This window comes from Talpa occidentalis, unplaced genomic scaffold, assembly GCF_014898055.3.
Source record: "Talpa occidentalis isolate TD23 unplaced genomic scaffold, MPIMG_talOcc4v2.1 talOcc4.3, whole genome shotgun sequence".
NCBI classification, from domain to species: domain Eukaryota; kingdom Metazoa; phylum Chordata; class Mammalia; order Eulipotyphla; family Talpidae; genus Talpa; species Talpa occidentalis.
Window position 1 is genome coordinate 140,444,033 of NW_023603184.1, and position 22,981 is coordinate 140,467,013.

General features: G+C 44.0%; 1 protein-coding gene across 1 annotated transcript in view; it reads left to right on the forward strand.

The window, feature by feature from the left end:
- SGPP2 (sphingosine-1-phosphate phosphatase 2) overlaps positions 1 to 22,981 on the forward strand; it is a 65,927-nt gene that overhangs the window by 35,786 nt on the left and 7,160 nt on the right. The window contains exons 3-4 of the mRNA XM_037524132.2: positions 428 to 607; positions 4,073 to 4,162. Of these exons, the coding sequence (XP_037380029.1) occupies positions 434 to 607; positions 4,073 to 4,162 (264 nt within the window). The 5' untranslated portion in view covers positions 428 to 433. The remainder of the gene's footprint in view (positions 1 to 427; positions 608 to 4,072; positions 4,163 to 22,981) is intronic.

Here is a 22,981-nt window from a genome sequence, read left to right on the forward strand (position 1 = left end):
TATGAAGCAATCTGCAGCCACTGCAGCATGAGTTCAGTCCCCGGCCAGGGAGCTACCCACATGGTGCAGCAGACCTCTCCTGTCTTGCCCACTGCTCCCCTCAGCAGTGTATTTCAGTGGATCTGCCTGTTCTGCTCCCCACTCTGTCTCTGGTGAATCCTCTCACCCCCTGCACCTCTGGCCTGTACCCCAGTTCTTATATGCATAAATAAATAAATAATTTTAAAATAAATAAATAAATGTGTTAATGTCCTGTGGAATCCAAAAGGTCTCTTTCTCTTTTTATCAACTGAAATATCCTGCAAGGCTTCCCCAATAGGTAACTGGGATTTCAGCCAACAGAGAATCCAAAAATAAGCTCATGCATTCTGGGGTGCTTGTATTTTGCTTCTTTGGTCAGGCTCACCTCAGTGCTTTGGTTTTGCAGTTGGTGATGTATGTGGGCCAGGTGGCCAAGGATATCTTGAAGTGGCCCCGCCCATTCTCACCTCCTGTGGTAAAGCTGGAAAAGAGGATCATGGCTGAGTTCGGGATGCCGTCTACCCACGCCATGGCGGCCACTGCTATTTCCTTCACGCTCCTCATCTCAACAATGGACAGGTACCAGGTAAGGCCGCCTGACTCTCCCCCTTAACACTATCCCATAGAGTAAGGCAGCAAAACCAGCTTCTGCTTCAGAATTTTCCTTTAAAACTGCTTTGAGGGGCCTCCCTGGTGGCCTAGGGGTTAAGTCTCAGTGCTATCACTGCAGAGGCCTGAGTTCAATCCCCACCAGGGAGCTGACCCACATGGCGCAGCAGACCTCTCCTGTCCCGCCCTCTGCTCCCCTCAGCAGTGTGTTTCAGTAGATCTGCCTGCTCTGCTCCTCAGCCCTTTCATCAACATAGTCTGTCACCCTCTTTCCCCACTATATTCCCTCAAATATTCAACTTTCAAAAATAAAATCAGTTTTAAAAGAAAATGTGGTATAGGGGCCTCCCTGGTGGTACAAGGGGTTAAATCTTAGCACTAGGAAGCTTTCCCCAGCCATTGCAGAACAAGTTCGATCTCCAGCCAGGGAGCTACCCACAGGGAACAGCAGACTTCTCCTGTCTCATCTGCTGCTCCCCTCAGTAGTGTGTTTCAGTGGATCCTCCTGTTCTGCTCCCCACTCTGTCTCTGTTTGAACCCTCCTACCCCTACACCTCTAGGTCTACACCCCAGTTATTCTATGCAAAATAACTAAATAAAATCTTTTCAAAAATGAATAAATAAACTGCTTTGAGAGGCTTTGAGGTTCAGGAAATAAAGGCTAAAGGGAACTGAGCCTCTTGGGCCACCAGTGAAAATTTCCTCACCTATAAAGTGACCGTCTAAATCAGCATCTACATCCAATTGTGCCTGAGAAGTAGACACTGTTCACAGACAGCAGCATAAGACACATAACATGGCCATTCCAGGGGACCAGGGAAGGTGTCCCCCCATCTCTAGGAGCGTTTTCTCCCTGAGCCACCCGACTAGACAGCACTTGAACTAGCATGTCATCCTGTTGGCCTCAGACACGAGTAGTTTGTGATCCTAGTAAATGACCCTCCAGGGTGAGATGATCCCACCAAATCCTTCTGCTAGACACCTGACTCAGGGGCAGAAAAGAGTCTGCGCCCCAAATTAGCCCCCAAGGATGACTCCGCCCCTGGTTGGAGCTCTGCCATTAGAAATAATCCCTCCCATGTTTTCTAGAAAACTGTCTAAATGACAGATTAATAAATGTTGAAAATGAAAGAATTTCAATTAATATCTGCTTAGATGCCAATTATAGTAAGACGGTTTAAAAGTCAACTATTGTTACTGCAGCCAGGCTGTGTTTCTCCGAGTTGAGAACTCTTGCACTAAATTTGTGTGCAGTGTCATGCATTTTACCTTTACCCTCTGGAAGATTTCATTACTATGAACCAAGCTGACTTATATGTGAATGACAGTCATTTTTCTCCCTGCCCCTTCACCCCAGAAACCTAGGGGGACGGGTACTATTTGCAGTGGGGCAGAGATAGGAGTGTCAGCCTGATGTGGCTCTGGAGGAGGACAGGATAAGTCTTGGGTCCTGGCTCTTCCTCTGTCACCTGGAGCTAGACCTCACTTTCCTGACTGGGGTAGGGGCAGCTCTCAGGAGTATGTCCGACTAAGTATATAATTGTTGTGACTTACTTAAATGTCACTCCAGCATGAAAAAAACCTCTGCACTCCCTCCTAGCATCTGTCTAGTTTGAGGCAGAGCTCTGAGCTGTGCTGTGTCATGGTGGGCCCAACCCCAGGGGCTGCTCCCCCATCCAGAGGGACCTGTAAGCATGAGGATATTGTTCAGGAAAACAGCAGCAAAAAATTCATCATCATCCTTCATATACTTTTTTTTTTTTTTTTTTTTTTTGGTGCATAGAAGAACTAAGGTGTAGGCCAGAGTTGTGGGGGTGAGAGGATTCACCAGAGACAGAGTGGGGAACAGAAGGGGCGTATCTACTGAAATACACTGCTGAGGGGAGCAGCGGGTGAGGCAGGAGAGGTCTGCTACGCATATGGGTCAGCTCCCTGGCTGGGGATCAAACTCAGGCTGTAGCGGTGATAGCGTTGAGACTTAACCCCTAGGTCCAGGGAGTTCCCCTATATACTCATTTCTGTGTTTCCTGGTCTTTCTTAAAAATTCTTTCCACCTCTCCCCTCTGAAAAGAGATACAGCCATTTTCATAAGGCCCAGACTGTCACAGACTTCTTTCCTATAAAGGTTTTTTTTTTTTTAAAGATTTATTTATTTATTAATACAAGCACTGGGTACAGTCAGAAGTGCGGGGGGGGTGAGAGACTTCACCAGAGCCAGAGCTGGGAGCAGAGCAGGCAGAAGGCAGAAGGACCGAAGTACACTGCTGAGGGGAGCAGCAGGCAGCAGGCGAGGTCTGCATGCCTCTTTCCTATCAAGTTCTAATGATCAATATATTGAACTATTTATGTCATTTGCTCTAAGCAACTCTAAATACAGGCTCACTTACATATGTTGAAGCTCATGCCCAAACTTTAATTTCTGATTGCATGCATTCATGAAATTCTAGAGCTTTTCCTTAAATGAAAATCTGAGATCTACTGGTAAAATTTAAGAAAAGACCTACAACCTACATGGTGATGTAGTCACACGTTGCAGGGGACACACCGTGGACTTGCCCTCAGATTCTGTCACAGAGGGGAATTTTTCCCTGTCTGAGCCGCAGCTTCCGTGGGGAGGATTGAAGGTGGTGGGTGATGGGGGTGCAGATTGCTGCTCAAGTTCGAGACGAATGTGACTTACCATCAAGTTAAAGGTGCCCTTGACTATAGATGGGGCCAGGAATTGAACCTACCTCTGGGGCCCTGTGAAGAGTCAAGGAGGCAGGGGCCGCCTGTGCTTTGCAGAAGATAGGCACTACTCTGTGGTCTGTACTCTTTTCCCATCCCCGAGAAAGGCCACGAATCGCATCTGTACCTGCAGCTCAGGTCCAGAGTACCCGTATGTTCCTCAAGTGACTCAGCACTAGCCCAGGTCCTCCGGCTGCAGCGGTTCCCCACCAGCAGCTGTGGAGATTTCATAACCCCTGGACTTCGGCCTTGACATCTGCCCATGAACAGGCCCCTTCTTAGCCGGGCCCATTGTCTGGGGCTGCTTTGAGGAGCTGGCTGTTCCCAGGCTCTGTCACCTCAGCATGTGACAGGCAATGGCTGGGGAAGTCAGGTGCCAGCCCTGCCTGCCCACCTTGTCCCTTGCTCAATACCCAGTGTTTCATAAATTTTACTTAAAAGTAGATAGACATCAGGACGTTATATAGTCCTCTAAACCTGCCAGCTCAGCAGCCCCGTCACAAGTCTTAGTTGCATGTTTGCTTCTGTACAGCATCCTCAGACCCCCTCCCCTCCTCGCGCCTTGGGTTGCCCTGTTTGCTCATCCAGTGCTGGTCCAGGGACGCGGGATCCAGCGCAGCCTCTGGGGTTGGGGGTGTTGGGGCGCGCCGTTCCCTGGCAGGTGGCCCCTGCAGCACAGTCTCACCTCCTTCCACCCATTCTCTCCGCCCCGCAGTACCCTTTCGCCCTGGGCCTGGTGCTGGCCGTGGTGTTCTCCGCCTTGGTGTGTCTCAGCCGACTCTACACCGGGATGCACACCGTGCTGGTAAGGCTTCGTGTCGGGGCTTGCTGGGCTGGAGTCGGGGCCACGTGTCAGTGCGCGCCTCGGGTGCGTGTTCTGGGGCTATTTGCCTGTGCGATGATGTCCCCCAGCCAGCCAGTGATTAATACCAGGAATGAGGCTTCAAGACATTGCCCAGGAGGCTGAGCTGGGCTAGGCTGAAGGTCGGCTGGCACGGTGATGGAGGCCCACGTCCTTTGTTTTCATGTGGGTTTGCTGCTGTAAACCCGGCAGTGCCAGGAGACATGCCGGGGTAGGGCTGGGGGGGTGATGGCGTGGCCGCAATGCCCTGCTTCAGACCCCACAGAGCAGGACCTGAAGTTGCAGGGCCTCAGCTGGCCTCACAGGACAAGGGCCCCCAGAATCAGAGCTCATTTTCTTTGCGCTGTCCCAGGGGTGCACCCAGGGAGACGCCTCTGTGTTGGAAAGTCTGCATTTTGCCACATTAGGAATGGTCTCCTTGGAGGCGGGGTACCCCAGGTCACGTGGCCTCTGAGCACTTGTCTGGGGCGGTCCACTGCCTTGCAGTGCCAGAGCAGAGCGGCCCTGGTTCAGCATTGTGTTGAGAAGGACTGCAGAGAGAGATTGTTCCCCGCTAATGTGCCCTCAGTGTGAACGCAGAAACGGGGCTAGACCAGACCTGGGAGGGAAGAACCCCCCCCCACCATGTGGGGCTCTTTCTGGGGCCTCTATTGGCTGGCAAGGGGGAGGAGAGGGGAAAAGGGAGCAGGTTTGGGGGAGAGTAGGTCAAAAAGGTAGAGGCCAAGATCCAGCGGGGAGGAAGCCCAGAGGACGGGCCTAGGGCTTCAGGGAACACTCCACAATTCAGCCCCGCGCCCCCTTTCATCTTAAAAGTACAAACCCTGACTCCGCGGAAAGCAGGGAGGTGCTGAGCCCTTAGCGTCTAGGGTGGAGGCCTCGCGTGTGGCAAACAGTGGAGTCGAGAGCAGTGATTTGAATGCACCCTTTTCTTTGCTCCAAATTAATGCAAATAGTATCCAAGATGAACAAAATATCCAACTTTTAACTAAAGGCAAGATCCGACTCTGCCTCTTTGTCCCCTGCCCCCTCCGCACCCCAGTCCTGGCCCAGACTCGGCGAAAGGGGCCCAGATCTTGAAATCGCCCCAGGAGCATCTGGGGCCAGTGTCCCTGGCCTCCCTGCAGAGGAGGCTCATCCCTGCTGTGCCCACCCCAGGGCTCCTGATGGCCTCAGCTGGCGGGGCAGGAGGGGAGGGGACTTCTGGATAAGCTACACCTCACAGTATAAAGAGGTTATCTCCAAATATGTCCACAGACTTAAATATGGAAGGAAGCCGAATTCTCCCGGGTGATTTAGCATTTCTTTTATCTGGGGCTACTTTTTATAACTTCCGTGGGTTTTAGAAACGATGAAAAATGGTCTTGGGAACTCAGGGTAAAATTAAAACCAAAATATATATGAGAAAGTAGAGCGGATGATGTGAATAGAGGGCAGAGAAAACCCACCTGGGGAATTACAGCTGCTTGTTTTCCCTTCCCCTTTAAAGTGGGTTATGGGTTTGGAGAAGCAGGTGTTTGTGGGGAAGGCCCGTTAGACCTGTCGTTTTGATGCCAGGAGCCTCGTTCAGTCCCTCTTTGGGGAGCCCTGTCCCAGGAGAGGCTGGAGCTGGGGGCCAGTGCACCTCTGCTCCTGTCCCACCACCACCGCTGGGACTCTTTACTCTCAGAATTTATTTATTTTATATTTTTTTAAGATTTATTTATTTATACAAGAACCAGGGTACAGGCCAGATGTGCGGGAGGGTGAGGGGATTCACCAGAGACAGAGCAGGGAACAGAACAGTCAGACTGACTGAAATATACTGCTGAGGGGAGCAGCGGGTGAGACAGGAGAGGTCTGTCCCACCATGTGGGTATCTCCGTGGCCAGCGGGGATTGAACCAGCACTGCAGAGGCTGTGGACAGCTTCACAGCGCTGTGCTCAACCCCCTGCACCACCAGGGAGGCCCCCTACACTCAGAATTTACTTCATAAAGATCTCAGACCTTGTGCAGACCCAAGCCCCTCTAGGGCCACCAGCCAGAGCCTGGCCCAGTGCGAAGCTACATGGTTTTTGGTAGCAGGAGGGAGTGATTGGTTTGCATTGTGGGCGGGGTTATGCATTGGTTGTATGCCAGGCCTGGAGTGAGATTGGGAGATACTGAGGTAACAAAACCTATGTTGCCCTTCTGGGTCTCTACATCTACCAGCAGAGGCACAGGTATAAGCTGTGGGGGACTTGATATCACAAGCTCTGTAATTAGCATGTCAGAGCAGGGCCAACTCAGATGGCACAACTCCTCTGCACCCCTCACCATCAGGAACCGCCATGCACCCATGATTCTCAGCCCTGGCTACGGGTTCAAATCCCATGAATGCTTTGAAAAACTATCTCTGGGAATATTTGAACACATGCGTTTATAGCTTCCACATCATTCACAATAGCCAAAAGGTGGAAGCAACCCACATATCCATCGAGGAAGGAAAGGGTAAACAAAACGTGGTCCACCCACTCAACGGATTGTGATTCAGCCTTAAAAAGAAGGATATTCTGTCCCAGGTTACAGTGTGGATGAACCTGGAGGACTTGGCACCAAGAGAAAGCAGCCTGTCACAGAGGACAAATACTATGAGTCCATCGATATGACGTCCCTACACTGGTTAGGTTCAGAGAGACAGAGGAGAAGGCTGGTGGCCAGGCAGGTGGGGATGGGAGTCACTGTTCATGAGCAGAGTTTCAGCTGGGAAGATGAGAAAAGTTCTGGAGCTAAATGGCTGCGACAGTTACATCACCATGTGAATTACTTAACACCACATCCCAACAGCCTGACAGTCACCCAGGCCTTATCAGTTCTGTCTCTTCAAGGTGTCTTTTTTTTTTTCCCAAAGATTTATTTATGCATACAAGAACTGGGGTGCAGGCCAGAGGTACGGGGTGGTGGTGAGAGGATTCACTGGACAAAGTGGGCACCAGAACAGGCAGATCTACTGAAATACACTGCTGAGGGGAGCAGCAGGGGAGACAGGAGAGGTCTGCTGCACCATGTGGGTCAGCTCCCTGGCCGGGGATTGAACTTGTGCTGCAGTGGCTGCGGACATCTTCATAGGTTGTGTCTTAACCCATTGCGCCACCAGGGAGGCCCTCAAGCTGATTTTTATTGAGATCTTATCTTTCCTATCCTAGCCAGTGATTTCCAGCCACAATTTGCTGGTGTTTAGTTTCATGTTTTTTTGGCTTGAAGAATAAACCAGCTGCAACAGCTGAAGGGTGGGGTGGTGGGGCAGGGAGAAGAAAGAGAGGGTAGAGAGCCTTGAAGGGACTGAGGAGCTCATGGGATCCAACATGGTGGAGTCAAGGTCAGTCTCAAGAAGGGCGAGAACCAGGTTGACTTTGAGAGTGTCCTCCTCTCCCTTCAGAGGCCAATGTCTCACAGAGCTCTGCTCACTCAACTTCTCTCTCAGATCAAAACTTGAACGTCCAGATTGAATCAAGTACTATCCTTGGGTCAGTGAAACAGGCAGGGGGAGGGGACAGGGTCACAGAGCAGAAATGGGAGCTTGGAGGCCACCCATCGTGAGCTGCAAAGGCATTACCAGGACTGGGACTAGGAAGACAGCCCAGAAAGTTCTTGGCCTCTGAGAAAGCCCAAACTAGTACCAGCAGCATGAGTCAGGGCGCCTTCAGTACAAATAACAGACACCTGAAGCTCAAGCTCACTTAAGCTTAAAGGGAAATGCATTGTTTTTCTGACCACGGTGTGGGAAGGCAGGTGCAGGCAGTCAGGTCTATGTCGGCATCTCATGTTGCCCCCATTCTTGCCCAAGCTTCTCTTTGCATCTCTCTGCATGGAGAATCCATGCTCTTAGGCTGCCTTCTCTCCAAGGCTGCTTCCAGGGAGCACTGGCCCCCAGTTCTTGGCTTCACTCCTGAAACAGTTGCAATGGGGAAAATTCCAGGAAAGGTCTCTCACTGGACAGATCTGGATGAAACTCACTGCTGCAGCCATGGCTGTCCGGAGGGTGTCCAGCTGGGTCAGCAGCCAGCCTGTGCAAGCAGGGGGCCATGACTGGCAGTGAGGGTGAGGGTTGGCTTAGGACTGGCATGTAGAAGGGACCATGCTCCAAAATAAAGGGGGTAAGCAGAAGAGGGCAGACAGAACCGTAGGGAGATCCTGCTTCATAAACGTCCTTGCATTTTTTCTATATCTTCTGAAGCCTCAACTTGACATGATGTTGTGTTTGTGTTGGGGTGGGGAGAAGAAAGGCTAGAGAAAATGGAGAAGACTCAGCATTTTATATTTATAATGCCCAAAATTAATCAACTTAAACAATTAACTTTGCCCTTTGACTAAGGAATCAATTTATCCCTAATATATTGGTAAAATTACCCAGAATATTTGTTGTTTTTAGATTAGTGGATATTTATATGTGAATAAACAATGAATGGTTGTTCCATGATTTTGAACTTGAATTAGCTGAAATGCTGCTCTCTTTCATTGTCCCCATGTTGTTTGATCTGTGTATAATTTTATAGATATTAGGTTTTATTTGCTTAATCATTTGTTTTTCCCCCTAAGTATTGCTTTCGTTTTGGTTGGAATTGGAGAATGTTGAAAAGGCTTCTCAAATATTAAATTATCTGCAGACCGTACAGAACTGTTCTGGCTTTGGACTAGAGCATTTGGGGTGTTTTTTTCAAGTTGTTTGAAACCACTTTAAAAAACTTACTTCAAACTGCCTTATTTAATATGGAGAAGAAAGCTAATTGGAATATAGATGACCCCCAAGCAAAACCTCACCTTCTGCTCTGCCCTTTTGGATGGGTTTGTTTTTGAGAAACAGGGGGATTTGGTCTTTCTGAGCAGCCCCCACATTATTATGCCCATTATTTTCTCTTTAATATTTTACCTTTATATTAAAACAGATTATTTCTGGTTTCAAAGGTAGTTTTTTGGGTTTTTTTTTTTTTTGAGGAACATCACTATTTGTTCACCACCGTAGAAGTTCCACCCGTCTCTGGTTAGGGAGATGTAAAGGAAGCTAAAGGCATTGTGTCCTTCATATTTGTTGAGTCAAAATCAGGGCTTGCTACAGCTTTCAGCAAGAACTGCATGCAGTGTGTATTCCTAACAACAAACATAGCAGATTTTTAAGCCCTTTCTCAACACCATCCACAAAGCCACAACTGGCACACAGTGGGGCAGCTATAATGTTGATAGTATATTGGATTATTCTAGATCTGCTTGTTTTTCTTCAATACTACCAGAATATTCCTTTAAGACTTATCTTTTTTCAAATTCCTTTTTTTTAAAGCAAAACTCACCTCTAATTTCTATCTCACTAATGTAAACTCTTGGGGCTTAAGTATATGAGTCGGTAACTGTGTAATGTATGCAGGGAAAACATTCATGAGGGATGCTGGAAAATTAAATCTTATTACCCAAAATCCCCAAACCAACAGATGGGGCCCAGCTGCTCAGGATGTGTGTAGTGGATGGCTACTTGACGTGTCTGCATCTAGTGGGGGAGCTGAGCTGAGCCTGGGGTACAGCCTACAAATGCCCAGTGACAGAAGTGAGTCACAATTAGGTGGTAGTCAGGGATCCCTCCAGGCTAGTAAGCCCAAAACTAAAGGGCCCCACAGGCATGGGCTGGCGCTGGCCTGGTTCTGGCCTGGGGCTGGCCTGGTACTGGGCTGGGACTGGTGGTGGCCTGGTGCTGGACCTGATACTGGGTTGGTGCTGGACTGATGCTGGCCCTGGTGCTGGTGCTGGGCTGGTGCTGGGCCTGGTGCTGGCCTGATACTGGGTCAGTGCTGGACTGATACTGGGCCTGGTGCTGGGCCTGGTTCTGGCCTGATACTAGGTTGGTGCTGACCTGTTGCTGGGCCTGTGTGTCACAACAAGGAAGCCACTTCTTCCTGCTGCACTGGAGACAGGTTGGCCTCCAGCATCCTGTGGCCTCAGGAGCTGTGTGCTGTGTTGTCAGACCTAAGGGCACATGACAACCCATGGTTTGCCTGGCTGGGCAAATGGACTTGACCTGCAGCTACAGAGGGGTCCCTTGGGGCAGAGTAGGACAGACCAGGTGGCTGTAAGGAAGCAGGGAGTTTACCTCAGTGAGAAAGATATGAAGGTACCACATATCCCACGCTACTGACAGGGAGTTCGGGCAAATGCCTAAAGTCTTGGTGAGACTGAGAACACACCCACTTTCCCAAATAGAAAACCAGCCACCTTGGAGGACAGAGCCTGGATTGGAGTTCTAGCTGCTGAGTGCCGTCCTGTGTCCAGGGGAGGCCCAGTCACTGTAAGCTAGGACTAAGAGATTGATTCAACCTGCCCTGGAAGCCCATGTCACAATTCTTCATTAGGCACTTGCTTTCTGGATGACAAAACGTTACTCTTTCATTGGAGGGTGAGGTTTTCAATGAACTTATAACCATGGACCTCTCTGGATGGAAAATAAATGGTCTTCAAATTTTGCTTGTGAAATCTGCTTTTGTGAAATGGATCAGAATTTCCATTTAGTTGCATGATTTTTAGAGAGGATGCTTGGCCCCTGGGGGAAATACATACACCTGTTTCGTGGTCAGCTCATCGCTGCCTTGGCTTTGACTGATACTGCATGCCCTTGTGCCGTGATTTCACTGCCATTTTGTAAGTTAGTCCTACTAGTGGGACAAAAGGACAGATGAAATGATTTACTGTGCTGCCTCCACTAACTTCTGAAGCCCGGGAATAAAGCCTTATTTCTAAATCTAATCCAATCATAAGAGAAATCAATTTAGTTCAATAAACTGTTCTCTTCCTCCTGCTGCTGCTTCTCCCCCTCCTACAATAATTGAACAAATACATACAGACATTGGAAAGAGGCTGCAGTATTATTTAAAATGGTGCAACGTGCAAAGAAGTCTTTTTTGCATTTTATTGAGTCAGATGTGACAAGGTCTGTCCATTCGTCTGAATGTCCATTTACCGTGGGAGACTAGTCCAGCTTATTTGTTTCAATCTTAGCTTGTCTTGCCTGTAAAAAGAAACTTTCGCTTGTAATAAAAGACTGTGCATGCCTAGATGCTGCGTATCGAGCTTCTAGAACTCCCACAGGGAGTGGGGGACTCTCCATGTGGGAGAAGAGATGGAGCACTGGACAGCAGCAGGAGTCTCTTTGGGGTCCAGTGCTTAGGGGAGAGAAAGCCCCGGGCGAGAAGTCTGAAGACTCACGCGTCCTGCTTTTAAACATTTCATTTCATAAATGGCACGGGGATGTGGGTGTGAGGGTCAGGGAGAGGAGGAGCTTCTACATTTCCTTGTGAACTTGAGAATTTCATAGAGAACTGGGTGCCTACTTCTTGGATATAGGTGTGTAAGTAGTACCTAAAGAATCAGGAGAGAGAAATGTGTCAGACAAAAAGCTTGGGATTTAATTCTAGGGTCTCTACTTTCTTGTTCAAATAAGAAACTTTGAAAAACTTTTTAAAAGCGTTTTTTGTTTGTCACACGGCATACATAGAAGAAAGGAGACAATGGATAAATGCACATCTCGATTAATTTTCACTACACTAAATACAAGTAGTCCCTGCCAGATTACCATAAATAATTTCCAGAGTCTCAGAAATCCCCTTCTATCTTCTCTCTGCATCTCCCCTAAGATATCCCTCCACAGCCCCTCCTTAGTGGGGGGGTTAGTTCTTGATCACTATCACTTCTATGGCCTGAGTTCTATCCCCAGCCAGGGAGCTGACCCACATGGCACAGCAGACCTCTTTTGTCTCGCCCGCTGCTCCCCTCAGCAGTGTATTTCAGTAGACCCACCTGTTCTGCTCACCACTCTGTCTCTGGTGAATCCTCTCATCCCCCGTACCTCTGTTCTACACTCCAGTTCTCTGCAAAAATAAATATAATCTTAAAAAAAAGATTCCCCTCCCCAGATTTCTGACATCAAACATTGGCTGAACTTCACATAAATGGAATTATATAGTATGCATTCTTCTGCATTAGGCTTCTTTAATTTACTGTTTTATTTGTGGTGGTTCAGTCTTCCTCATTATAACTGTGGTTCATAGATTTCTGTTGTTATACAGTATTAAATTATGTGATTACATCACACTTTATCTCTTCTATTACTCAAGGATGTTTGGGTGCTTCCTGTTAGAAGCTTTATAAATGATGCTGCCAGAAGCTTGCTCTTACGTGCCTTTTAGGGCAAACACGAACATTTATACTGCTGAGGATGAATGTAAAAGTAAAAGCACCAGAATGTCAAGTATACATAGATTCATTCCTAGCATGTACAGTTGTGTTTTCTGAAGAATTGTACTAATGTGCACTTGCATCAAGAGTGTGCAGGATTTCCTTTTCTCTCCACCCTTGCCAGCTCTTGCTAATGTCAGTCATTTTCATATTAGCCGTTCTAGTGGGTATGCAGCTGTATCTCATGGGGGTTTCATTGTGGAATTTCTGATGAATCAGCCCCATTTCATAGCCATTTGTCTATCCTCTTTTGTGTGGTGCCTGTATGTTTTGCCCATTTTTTATTGTAATACTGGTCTTTTCTGGAAGGATTTATCAGTGAGTGATTGATCAAATTGATATATTGTCAATTTCTCTTCCATCTGGTAGTTTGCCTTTTTACTGCATTAGTGGTATCTTTAAGTGAACAAAAAGCCCCTAGTCTAATTATCTTTCCCTCTAGTTACAACTTGTTGTGTCCTGTTTAAGATGTTTGTGTCCACAAGACCATGGAGATACTCTGTTTTGTTTGAGAAGTTTTATTATTTTACTTATTTAAATCTACAGTCTACTTAAAATTGATTTTGTGATCATTTTTGTTCTATAGGAATACCCAGTATTTCAGGACCATTTATAAAAGGCTTGTCCTTTGTCTGTTTACAAGTATCAACCTTGTCATAAATAAAATGATGGTGGATTCTCTCTATATATACCCATCACTCTTTTCCATTAGTTTGTCTATCTCCATGCCAATTCCACTCTCACTTACTGTAGCTTTATAAGACATAAGACTTCTTGCCAGGCCTGAAAGTCCTCCAACTTTGCTCTTCTTCAAAATCATCTGTGTTATGCTAGGTCTTTTGTACTGTCATACACATTTGAAATCAATCTGTCATTTTCTCCAGTGCTGAACTTTTTTTTTTTTTAATGCATGCATTCATGAAATTCTAGAACTTTTCCTTTTTTAAAGATTTATTTATACAAGCACTGGGTACAGTCAGAAACGTGGGCGGGTGAGAGGATTCACCAGAGCCAGAGTGGGGAGCAGAACAGGCAGACTGACAGAATACACTGCTGAGGGGAGCAGCGGGCGGCAGGAGAGGCCCACGTGGGATATGCGCCAGCCGACCTGGGATCGAACCGGCGCTGAAGAGGCTGCAGGCAGCTTTGCAGCCCAGCACTCAACCACTGCGCCACCGGGGAGGCCCCACTGAACTTTTTATAGGGATTAAATTGAATCTTCTAGATCAAAATTTGGGAGAATTGGCATCTTCTGCAGTGTTGAATATTCTAATGTATGTGAGTAGGACATTCTTCTGTTTAGATCTTCATTTTGTCTCAGTAATGTTGTCATTTATTATATAGATTTATTCCTAAGTATTTGATGTGTTTGATGTTGTTGAAAATTATATTAGTTTCAATTTCTAAGTATCTGTACCCTGTACATATGAAAATATATTTTGGGGCATTGACATCCTGTGATCTTACTAATTCATTAATTAAATGCTTGTGTAGCCTTTGGGAATTTCTATTTACACAATGATGTCATCAGTGAACACCAGATTTACTTCTTTCTCTTCAATAGTTATTTGTTTGCCTTATCACTTGGACTTGTCTCTCAAGTATGGTGTGATTGTTCTTGGTAAACTCTGGGAGAAAGTGTTTTATATTTCATCCTTAAATACCGTGTTGTTGGTGCCAATTATCAGTGTAGGGAAGTTTCTTTTATTCCTTATTTGCTTATTTTATTCCTTATTTGAGTTGTTTAAAAATCCATAAACAGTATTGACTTTTAAGTAATTTTTTGTATTTATTGAGATGACCATATGATTTTTCTTTATTTTGTGAAATGTTATGATTTACGTTGATTTTTTATTACTAAACCAATTTTGCATGTCTTGAATAAATGCAATGTGATCATTATATATTATCTTTTTATATGATGGAATTTACTTTCTCCTAACATGCTAGTTTGAACTTTTATTGCTATATCCATGGGAGAGATTGGCATATGATGTTTCCTTCTTGTTGGTTTTGATATCAAGGTCATTCTGCCTTCATAAAGTGGTGTAGAAATTATTTTCCTAATTTTTCCTATTTTCTAAAAGAATTTCTGTGAGGTTACATTAGTTTTTTCCTTGAAGAATTTATCAGTAACCTGATTGGCCCTGTAATATGTTTATTTTGGAGAAAAGATTTTTAATTATATATATTTTTTATGCTATAAGAAATACTAATATTTTCTACATTTTCCTTTATCAATATAGGTTATATTCTAGAATGTTGTCCAGTTAATCTCATTTGTCAAATTAATTGGCATTATTGTTTAGAAGTCTCGTTATCTTTGTAGACTCTATAATGATTTCTGTTTTCCTTCCAGGTTTGATTTCCATTATTAATCAGTTTTGTGGGAGCTTATCAATTTCAGTAGTTTTCTCAAAGAACCACCTCTTGATTTTGTTAACTTTCTCTACTGTGCACATTATTTTTTGCTCTTTACTATTTTCATTCTTTTTTCAAAATTAATTTGCTTTTTTTCTTTCTAGTGTATTTGAAGTAGATTCTTATTGGGCTTTTAGCTTTCCCTCTTTTTCCAGTAGATCATTTAAGGCTCTATTTTTCCCCTAAAAATATGTTTAATTGATCCTACAAGTATTAATAGGTTGTTTTTCATTGTCTTTTAATTAAAAATATTCTCCAATTTTATTTCTGTATTACTGAGAATATATTATTTCAATTTCTAAATATTTGAGAATTTCCTAATTATTCTTCTAAAATTTATTTCCAGCTTCATTTCCCTATAGGCAAAGAGGATACTTTACTTGATTTTCATGTCTTGAAATTTATTAAAATTTTCTTTCCAGCAGATGGCTAATTTTTATAAATTTTCAATGTGGTTTTTGTAATTGTTGCATACAGCATTTTATATGTCAGGTCAATCCTATATCCTTATCAAATTTTTTCCACTTTTTCATTGCTGGAAAAGTGTATAAAGTTTTTCATTATGATGGCAGATTTATCTATTTCTCCTGTTAGTTTTGTCAGTCTTTCATGTATTTTGAACTACTTTGAAGCAGTGTTATTTTCAAGTTGTTGTCTCTGATAGACTAACTTTATTATCATTATGAAATGATAAAGTCATTTTTTTTTATAGAGGCATGTTTATTTCTTTATTTGTTTGTTTGTTTATACATGCACTGGGTACAGTCAGAAGCGCGGGAGGGTGAGAGAATTCACCAGAGCCAGAGCAGGGAGCAGAGCAGGCAGAAGGACCGAAGTACACTGCTGAGGGGAGCAGTGGGCGGCAGGGGAGGTCTGCGCGCCATGTGGGACCCTCCTCTGGTGGCCGGGGAGCAGCCGGGGATCGAACCGGCGCAGCGGTTGAGCGCTGGGTATGCGGGCAGCTTCGCAACCCAGCGCTCAACCGTTACGCCACCGGGAAGGCCCGATAAAATCATTTTGTCTCTGTCATGTCTCTCACCTTAAAGTCCACATTGTCTAGGTTTCATCCAGCAAACTCAGCTCTCTCTTGTTTACCATTTTGCAAAGCCTTTAGTCAGCCTTTCACTTTCAACTTTTCTTTATCCTTGTATTTTTGTGTGAAGTACTTGTTGTTCTTGTGAGAAATATGTTGGAGGTTAAGTTTTGTTTTTAATTTAGTTTGACAATTTTACCTTTTAGTTGATTAGTCCATTATCCCATCATGTAAAGTGATATGCTTGGTTTTAATCTGCCATATTGCTCTCTCTTAACTTTGCTCCCACCTGTGTTTATTTTTCATTGTTGATGCCTTTTGCATTAGTTAGATATTTAACTTTCCCGTTTTCCCTCCCGTTAGCTTGTTGTAAAATTCTTTCAATTCTGTTGTTACCTTTTAATAATCTAAGAGATGACAACATGCATCCTTGATTTATGAGAAGCAAATGGAAATTACTGCCTTTTCCACTTCCTTGGAAGAGTGGGCTATGACATTTGATTTGATATTGTTTAATTCTCATTTTGTTTATGCACATATTCTCCCTGCTGCTCCTTATTCCTTCCTACGGTCTGTTCTTCCATCTGACATTTCATTCCTTTTCCTAAATTACGCTATTTAGTATTTCTTTTAGCATGACTCTGCTAAAACCATGAATTCTCTTTTTGCTCTTCTTGAAATGTCTTTATTCTCCCTTCACTTTTGAAGGCTGTTTACTTAGAAACAGAATTACCTGTGTGGTTCTTTGCCGCAATCTGAGCTAGGGTCGCCTTTGTACCTGTCCAGGATGTAGACTTAGTGCTGCCTGCTGGGCCACATTGGCAGTGAGTTTCCAGATCCCATACCCCCCAAACAAGGATGGATGTTCTTAAAAGTTGTGGTCAATCCATTGGTATAAGCTTGGGGTGGTGGGGAGCATTCTGCAAACTGTATTAGACCTAAAGTGTACATTCCTAGCCTTCCATGCTTTTTAGTTTCCTCTAAAGCATATAACTACGCAAATATAAAAGTACATATAAAAACAACATTTATACTTCTTGTAAGTGCTTTACATGCCTTCGTCACCCCTCAGGCTGCTCACGGGAACCTATGAAGGCAGTGCTCTGATGATACCGAATAGGTCAAGAGGAATTGAGTAATCTGGCCAAGGTTTTGGGGTTGGCAAGAAACTGAGCTGAGATTAAAACCAAACAGTCTGACTTCAGAACCCCTGCTTGTAGATAGCACTCTGTACTACTGTCCCAAGATGTTCATTAATGCATTTAATAGCAAACAGTGGAAATACACTAAAAGTCCATCCATCAGATCTTGTTAAATAAAGTATGGTATTTCCATGGAGCAGGATGCTATAGAGCCATAAAATAGTGTGGTTCTGTCATTATGGAAAGAAGCGTGTGACACTGTCCAGGAGAAAGCAGGTTACAGAGCGGCCCGCCCAGTGGGGTGTGGTTGGCTAGAATGTTGTGCGGTGGGAGGGGGGTGTCGGCCATGCAGAGGGCGCTGAGATGCCCTGTGACTAGTGAACTTAGCTGGTTTTGACAAAACCAATACAACTATTTTTGTTTAATGGACCATGTCTTATTTTTCCTCTATCTTAGTGTGTTTCTTTTGTATATAGTAGCCAGTTGAAAACACACATAGTTATTGAATGAAGGATTATGTAAATATTTCAACTCCGTTATTACTTGCTTGAGGATTTCCTAGAACTGAAGGAAAATTTTAGACCTTACTGTGATGAAAGAGACCTTCTTCTGCTGGGTTCTTGCATTTCTTGTGATTTCTTTCCTGGTACTGCTGTACCCACTCCACCCCCAACCCCTGCTTTTTTTTTTTTTTTTTTTTTTTTTAATGCAAACCAACACTTGTGGACTTTGGCAATAAAACAAATACATGGGTTTCAAAGAGCTTTTGCTTTTTTGTCCTTTTATTGTTTGAGAATCAAGTTTAAAACTCAAAAACCATTGATTTACAAAACTTCCTCTTAGTCATTGTAACCCTACATCCCAAACTTGATGGAAAAAGGGGACTAGTTTCTCACCAGAATTAACATCCATCCATCCCTTCTCTGTAGTGCTGTTCAAAAATAAGAAATTTTTTTTTTTTTAAAGAAATTTACTTTAAAGGGTTGAGAGAGTTGAACTGGGCTGAGTCACCTGGGGAGAGAAGTAGCAGCGTCTAACTGGCCACCAAGGGCAGATGGACTATGACCCAACGCAGGCATGAAACTGCCTGGTAGTCGGTCTCCTTAGCAGAGGGCATTGTTGGAGACAGGACCACAGTATAGAGGAGTGACGTACTAGCTTGTATCTTCAGAATCATCTCACGGTCAGAACTTACTCTTAATCTCAAAACACTACTGAGGTCTGTGTTTGCATTGTCTGTGGGAATGTTCCTTAAAACATGATTACTGGGCCTCCCTGGTGGCCTAGGAGTTGAGTCTCAGTGCTGTCACCACTGTGGTCTGAGTTCGATCCCCAGCCCAGGATCTAACCCACATATAACTCAGCAGACCTCTAACCCACATATAACTCATATACACTCCCTTCAGCAGTGTATTTCAGTCCGCCTGCCTGTTCTGCTCCCCACTCTGTCTCTGGTGAATCCTCTCACCCTCCCGCGCCTCTGGTCTTACCCCAGCTATTGTATAAATTAAAAAATAATAAATAAATCTTTTTAAAAAATTAGCACAAATACCTATACTTTCTGGAAAGTGATTATATAGACCCTCTTAAAGAAAAATACAACCATTGGATGCTTTCAGTGAAGCTGGTTGGAAAAAAATTGCATCTGGACTGATTCCTAGAACATAGCATTCCACTACTTGCATCTTTTGCTTCAAAATATAGATTGTCGTTATCCACACATGTTCTTGCGTGCTCACGTATTTGACGATATACACTGGCTTATCCCTTAATGTTCCATTGGCTTCTCCGCCTTTTCTACAGGTGCATCAGCAGGCTGGGCAGCCTGTTCCTTTGTGGTCTTTCTGCAAGACCCCCCAGGAATGGAGACACACCATAAGTCATAAAGACTCCAAGTCTTTACCAACAATTCCAATGCAAGATTTCTTTGTAGTTGGGTCCTGTTCTGCAGGGAGTGTCTCTTCTAAAGCACCACAGAGCATGATTAGCCATTTCATTCAAATTGCACTCCATAAACACAGACACAAGTAAGTATGGGTCGATGGAGAAAGGACTGCAGTGGACATAGCTCTGCAGTCAGAGTAGTTAGCAGAGGGACAGGTCTGGGAAATGTGAGGGCACATATCGTCACAACCATCAGTAAGCACCCAACACCATAAGGTCTCCATCCCTATTGCTGTGTTGGAATCTGGGTCTTGCTTCTGATTAGAGATACAGGACAAGACACAGGAAGAGGTTTTCAAATATGAATGTGGAATCCAAACACTCCTGGCACAAACAATTGTATAAAAGTCCAGCATCAGCAGTAAGTCCTGAGACACCAATGTGGTTACAACATGAAGAATTTTTTTCTGATGAGCTACAAACTGCTCTTTTCAGTGCAACCAGCGCCACACGGGTTATTGATTTCAGTAACTGGCTGAATCTTGTTTTAACTTCCATTGCATATTCAATGTAAGGAATCTTGCCCGGAGCTCTAAGATTGCCACACTGAGTGGGGAAGCATGGTTCTGAGGGGCTGGCTGCAGCCACATGGTCCCTCCTGCCAGGCTACCTGCCATTAATCTCTGTCCCTGCATGATATGAGGGCTACAAAATACCCCCTTGGGGAGTGCTGTTTTTTCACAGGGAGCCAGGAATCTTAGTTCAAATCAACCTCTCCCCAGGTGACTGACAATGGCCAGGACAGGTCTGCTTCCCCAATGTGGGTGCTCATGTTAGTGGGTCTAAAAGAACCATCAGATCTTTCTTTTGTAACAACTTGCGTACAAGTGTTTCTACATCAGACTATCACTGTGGGAATTTCTGAAGCAGTAACATCACTATCAGATACATACTAAACATCAGTCAGAAGGTGTTCTTTTACCCATGTTTTGAAGGCCAGTGGAAAGTGCAGGCTGGCCACATGGACCATGAGACCCGAGTTAGTCTGTGATTTAATGCTAAGTTGGTCTTCACCAGTCACATTATGTCCCCTGCCCAGTGGTCCCAGTGCCCTGGGAGCTGGTCAGTAATGCAGTGTCAGGCCCCGTCTAGCCCTACTAAAACAGATCTTGCATTTTAACAAGCTGCCCAGTGGATTCTAATGCAGGATACATTTGCCAAGCACTGAAACAGTCTGCATGCTCATCCCAGCAAATATGGGGACAGTGCCAATTAAATTCCAACCTGCACGGGCCTGTCCACAATTACAGTACATTGAACACGACCTTCTTCTGTTCTCTTGTTGCTCAGAGGCCTCTGCCCACCCAGATTTGAGAAAAATCTCTTAAGTGTCTGACAGTGTCTTTTGTGTCTTCTAGCAGATTGCCCTTCCCATGCTTGTCACTCTGGCAAGCTGCTGAGCAGTTGTCAAGCTGATGTCCTAACCTGCCTCGAAGCGTGTTTGATCTAATATAATCCTGTGGGCCGCCAAGCCCTGTGGTTCCTTATCGTTCAAGTTGTTCATGTTAATGCGAATTATGGGTGGAGAAATTTTTTCTGTTTCATGAAAATCTACTGTTTGGACTTGTTAGATCCAGTGAAACCACAAGCAAGTTATTTCCTAAATTGTGCTGCAAACGGAATTGAGTTTAGAAATACATAGTATAACTAAATATTTTTCTAGTTAATAATATGAAAAGAATGCAATAGCAGTTATTATATCAACACCTTAAGAAACATAATACCTGCCTCATTTACTTTTTTTAGCAAACCAGTGCTACTTAATGAGATCACCCATAGGAAAAGATAAAAATTACAGTTGTTGTTGCATGGAATTTGTATGTTCAAATCATCCAAGATAGTCACCCAACATTGAAATAATCATCTACTTGCAGTTTAAAGATAAAATCATAACTCTTGTCCCAATATAAAATGAATATGTATCAAAGATTTCGTTTAATTAATAAAGGAATCACTAAGATATTAAGTACTAAGAACTAAGTACTTAGACATAAAGAACTAAGTACTTAGATATAAAGAACTAAGTACTTAGACAACAAATAAAAAAATACTAATTAAGATTGCTGAGTATATACAAAACTGTCCACTGTCCTCCAGGGCAACAAGCTGTGACCAGGAGGGTCATTTTCACTGAGCAGAATTTTTTTGCAGCCCCACTGGACAAAACCTGCCAGCTAGCCTGGCACTTCCTGAATCACTTTAATCAAAGTGAACAATAAATTGAACAAAGTACTTTCCCTTCTATCACCCTTGAATGACCTTTGCTCCATCTGATATTGAAATGAGATTTTTTGCCTTCCTGCCAAGTTTTATATAGTTTTTCTTAATGCCCTGATAAAACAGCATTGATTGTTACAAATGTCAATGTCATTTCCAATGAAGGTGTAAGTGTGTTCATTTTCCGAGAGGAACATATCTGAACTTAAAGACGGCAAGTCTTTATTTCTGCCTCATTGAGTTACTCTTGGGCTTTGATGAAAATCTTTTTCAGAGCCTTCTCTTTATAAACAGATAGCGGTGCCTAGTAATCTTAGTCCTAGATTGTGACATTGCCAGGATGATCAGAGAAGGACAGGGCACTGGCGGCAGTGCCCACTCACGGGCACGAGTTTCAGGAGAGCGTACCAGGTGCATCACATGGCCAGGTAAACCTGTGTTTGACAGACCCCTGTGGACACACATTAATAAAGGAACGTGGTATGTTTCAGTCGGACATTCATATTTTTGAACGTATGCAGTCACTCTTTCTCCCTGATGCATATGCTAATTACATAACTGTGTAGGTTTCTCTGTAATCATTTATATTCATATTCATGAACAGTGTTGCCATTTGGCTTCTATTGAATCTCATCTGCATTATTCCCAGAAATTGAATTAATCGTGGGCCAGCATGCAAAAGAAGAATTCTGAGTGTTAACTAGGAAGCACTGACTGATCTATAACTAAAATGATTTCCTAGAACAATTGTAAGGTGGTGGGTGTTTTCTCCAGTGTGTTGTAATGTCAGGGTCTGCTCACATTCAGAGCATTCAGCGCATGGACAAAGAAGTGGGTGTTGGCTTTTCCTCTGCTTCTGGCTTGGGCTTGTGCTGTGAAGGCAGCCAAGGGCAGAGAGGGCCCTTCACATTCTCAGCAGGGGATCTGGCAGAGGGGAAGATGCCAGAATCATAGAGTTCTCAGCATAAATAGTTCCAAGGTCTGAATGCATTCTTGCCTAACAATTGAATGAATGGGTTTGTTCTCCCCTCTTTCTAGTTAGCTAACCTTGTGTTGTGCTGGTCTGCTCAATGGCATTCTTCAGTGAAGATATTTGGAGATAGAATGTAAATTTGTCGCAGTAAACTGCATATGGGGATGGCATGTGGGTCAGAATTCACAAATACTGGCCGTTCTCAGGGTTTGGGCCTGCTGTTGAAATACCTAGAGATGTTTGCCCAAAGGAGGAGTTTTTCTGTTTGGCTGAGGATAAAAAACCCACTCTCTTTTATGTGTTCATATAAGCGTTCACTCAAACTTGTTCTGATGCTTGGGATAGTGCTGTTAGCTTTCTTTTCTTAATACAGTAGTTGGCCTGTCTTTATTTTTGCTCTCTGGGATGAGATATAATAAAACTCAAGTGTTTATCTAAATACAAAGTTTAAAACTGAAAATGAGAACTGATATAAAAACCAACAGGATCTAGAAGTTCCTGCATTTTAACTTCGGAAAATGTTAATTTTGGTAATGATTATTTTCCAAGTAATTTAAAGACTTCATGTAAATATCAGATTGTAAATTGAATTAAAGGTTGATTGTATTTTAAGCAGTACAGCCTGTAGGGTAGCAGTGGCCACACATCTGATGTGCCTTTATCTTAAATGTTACTTATACCATAAAAGATGGTATGTTAATTATCATTTAGATTCGTGGAGGGAGGTGTTTTTTCTTTTTTTTTTTTTTTGGCATGATGCACAGATTTATAAGCAGCGGTTTGTTATTTCTACTTTCATCTA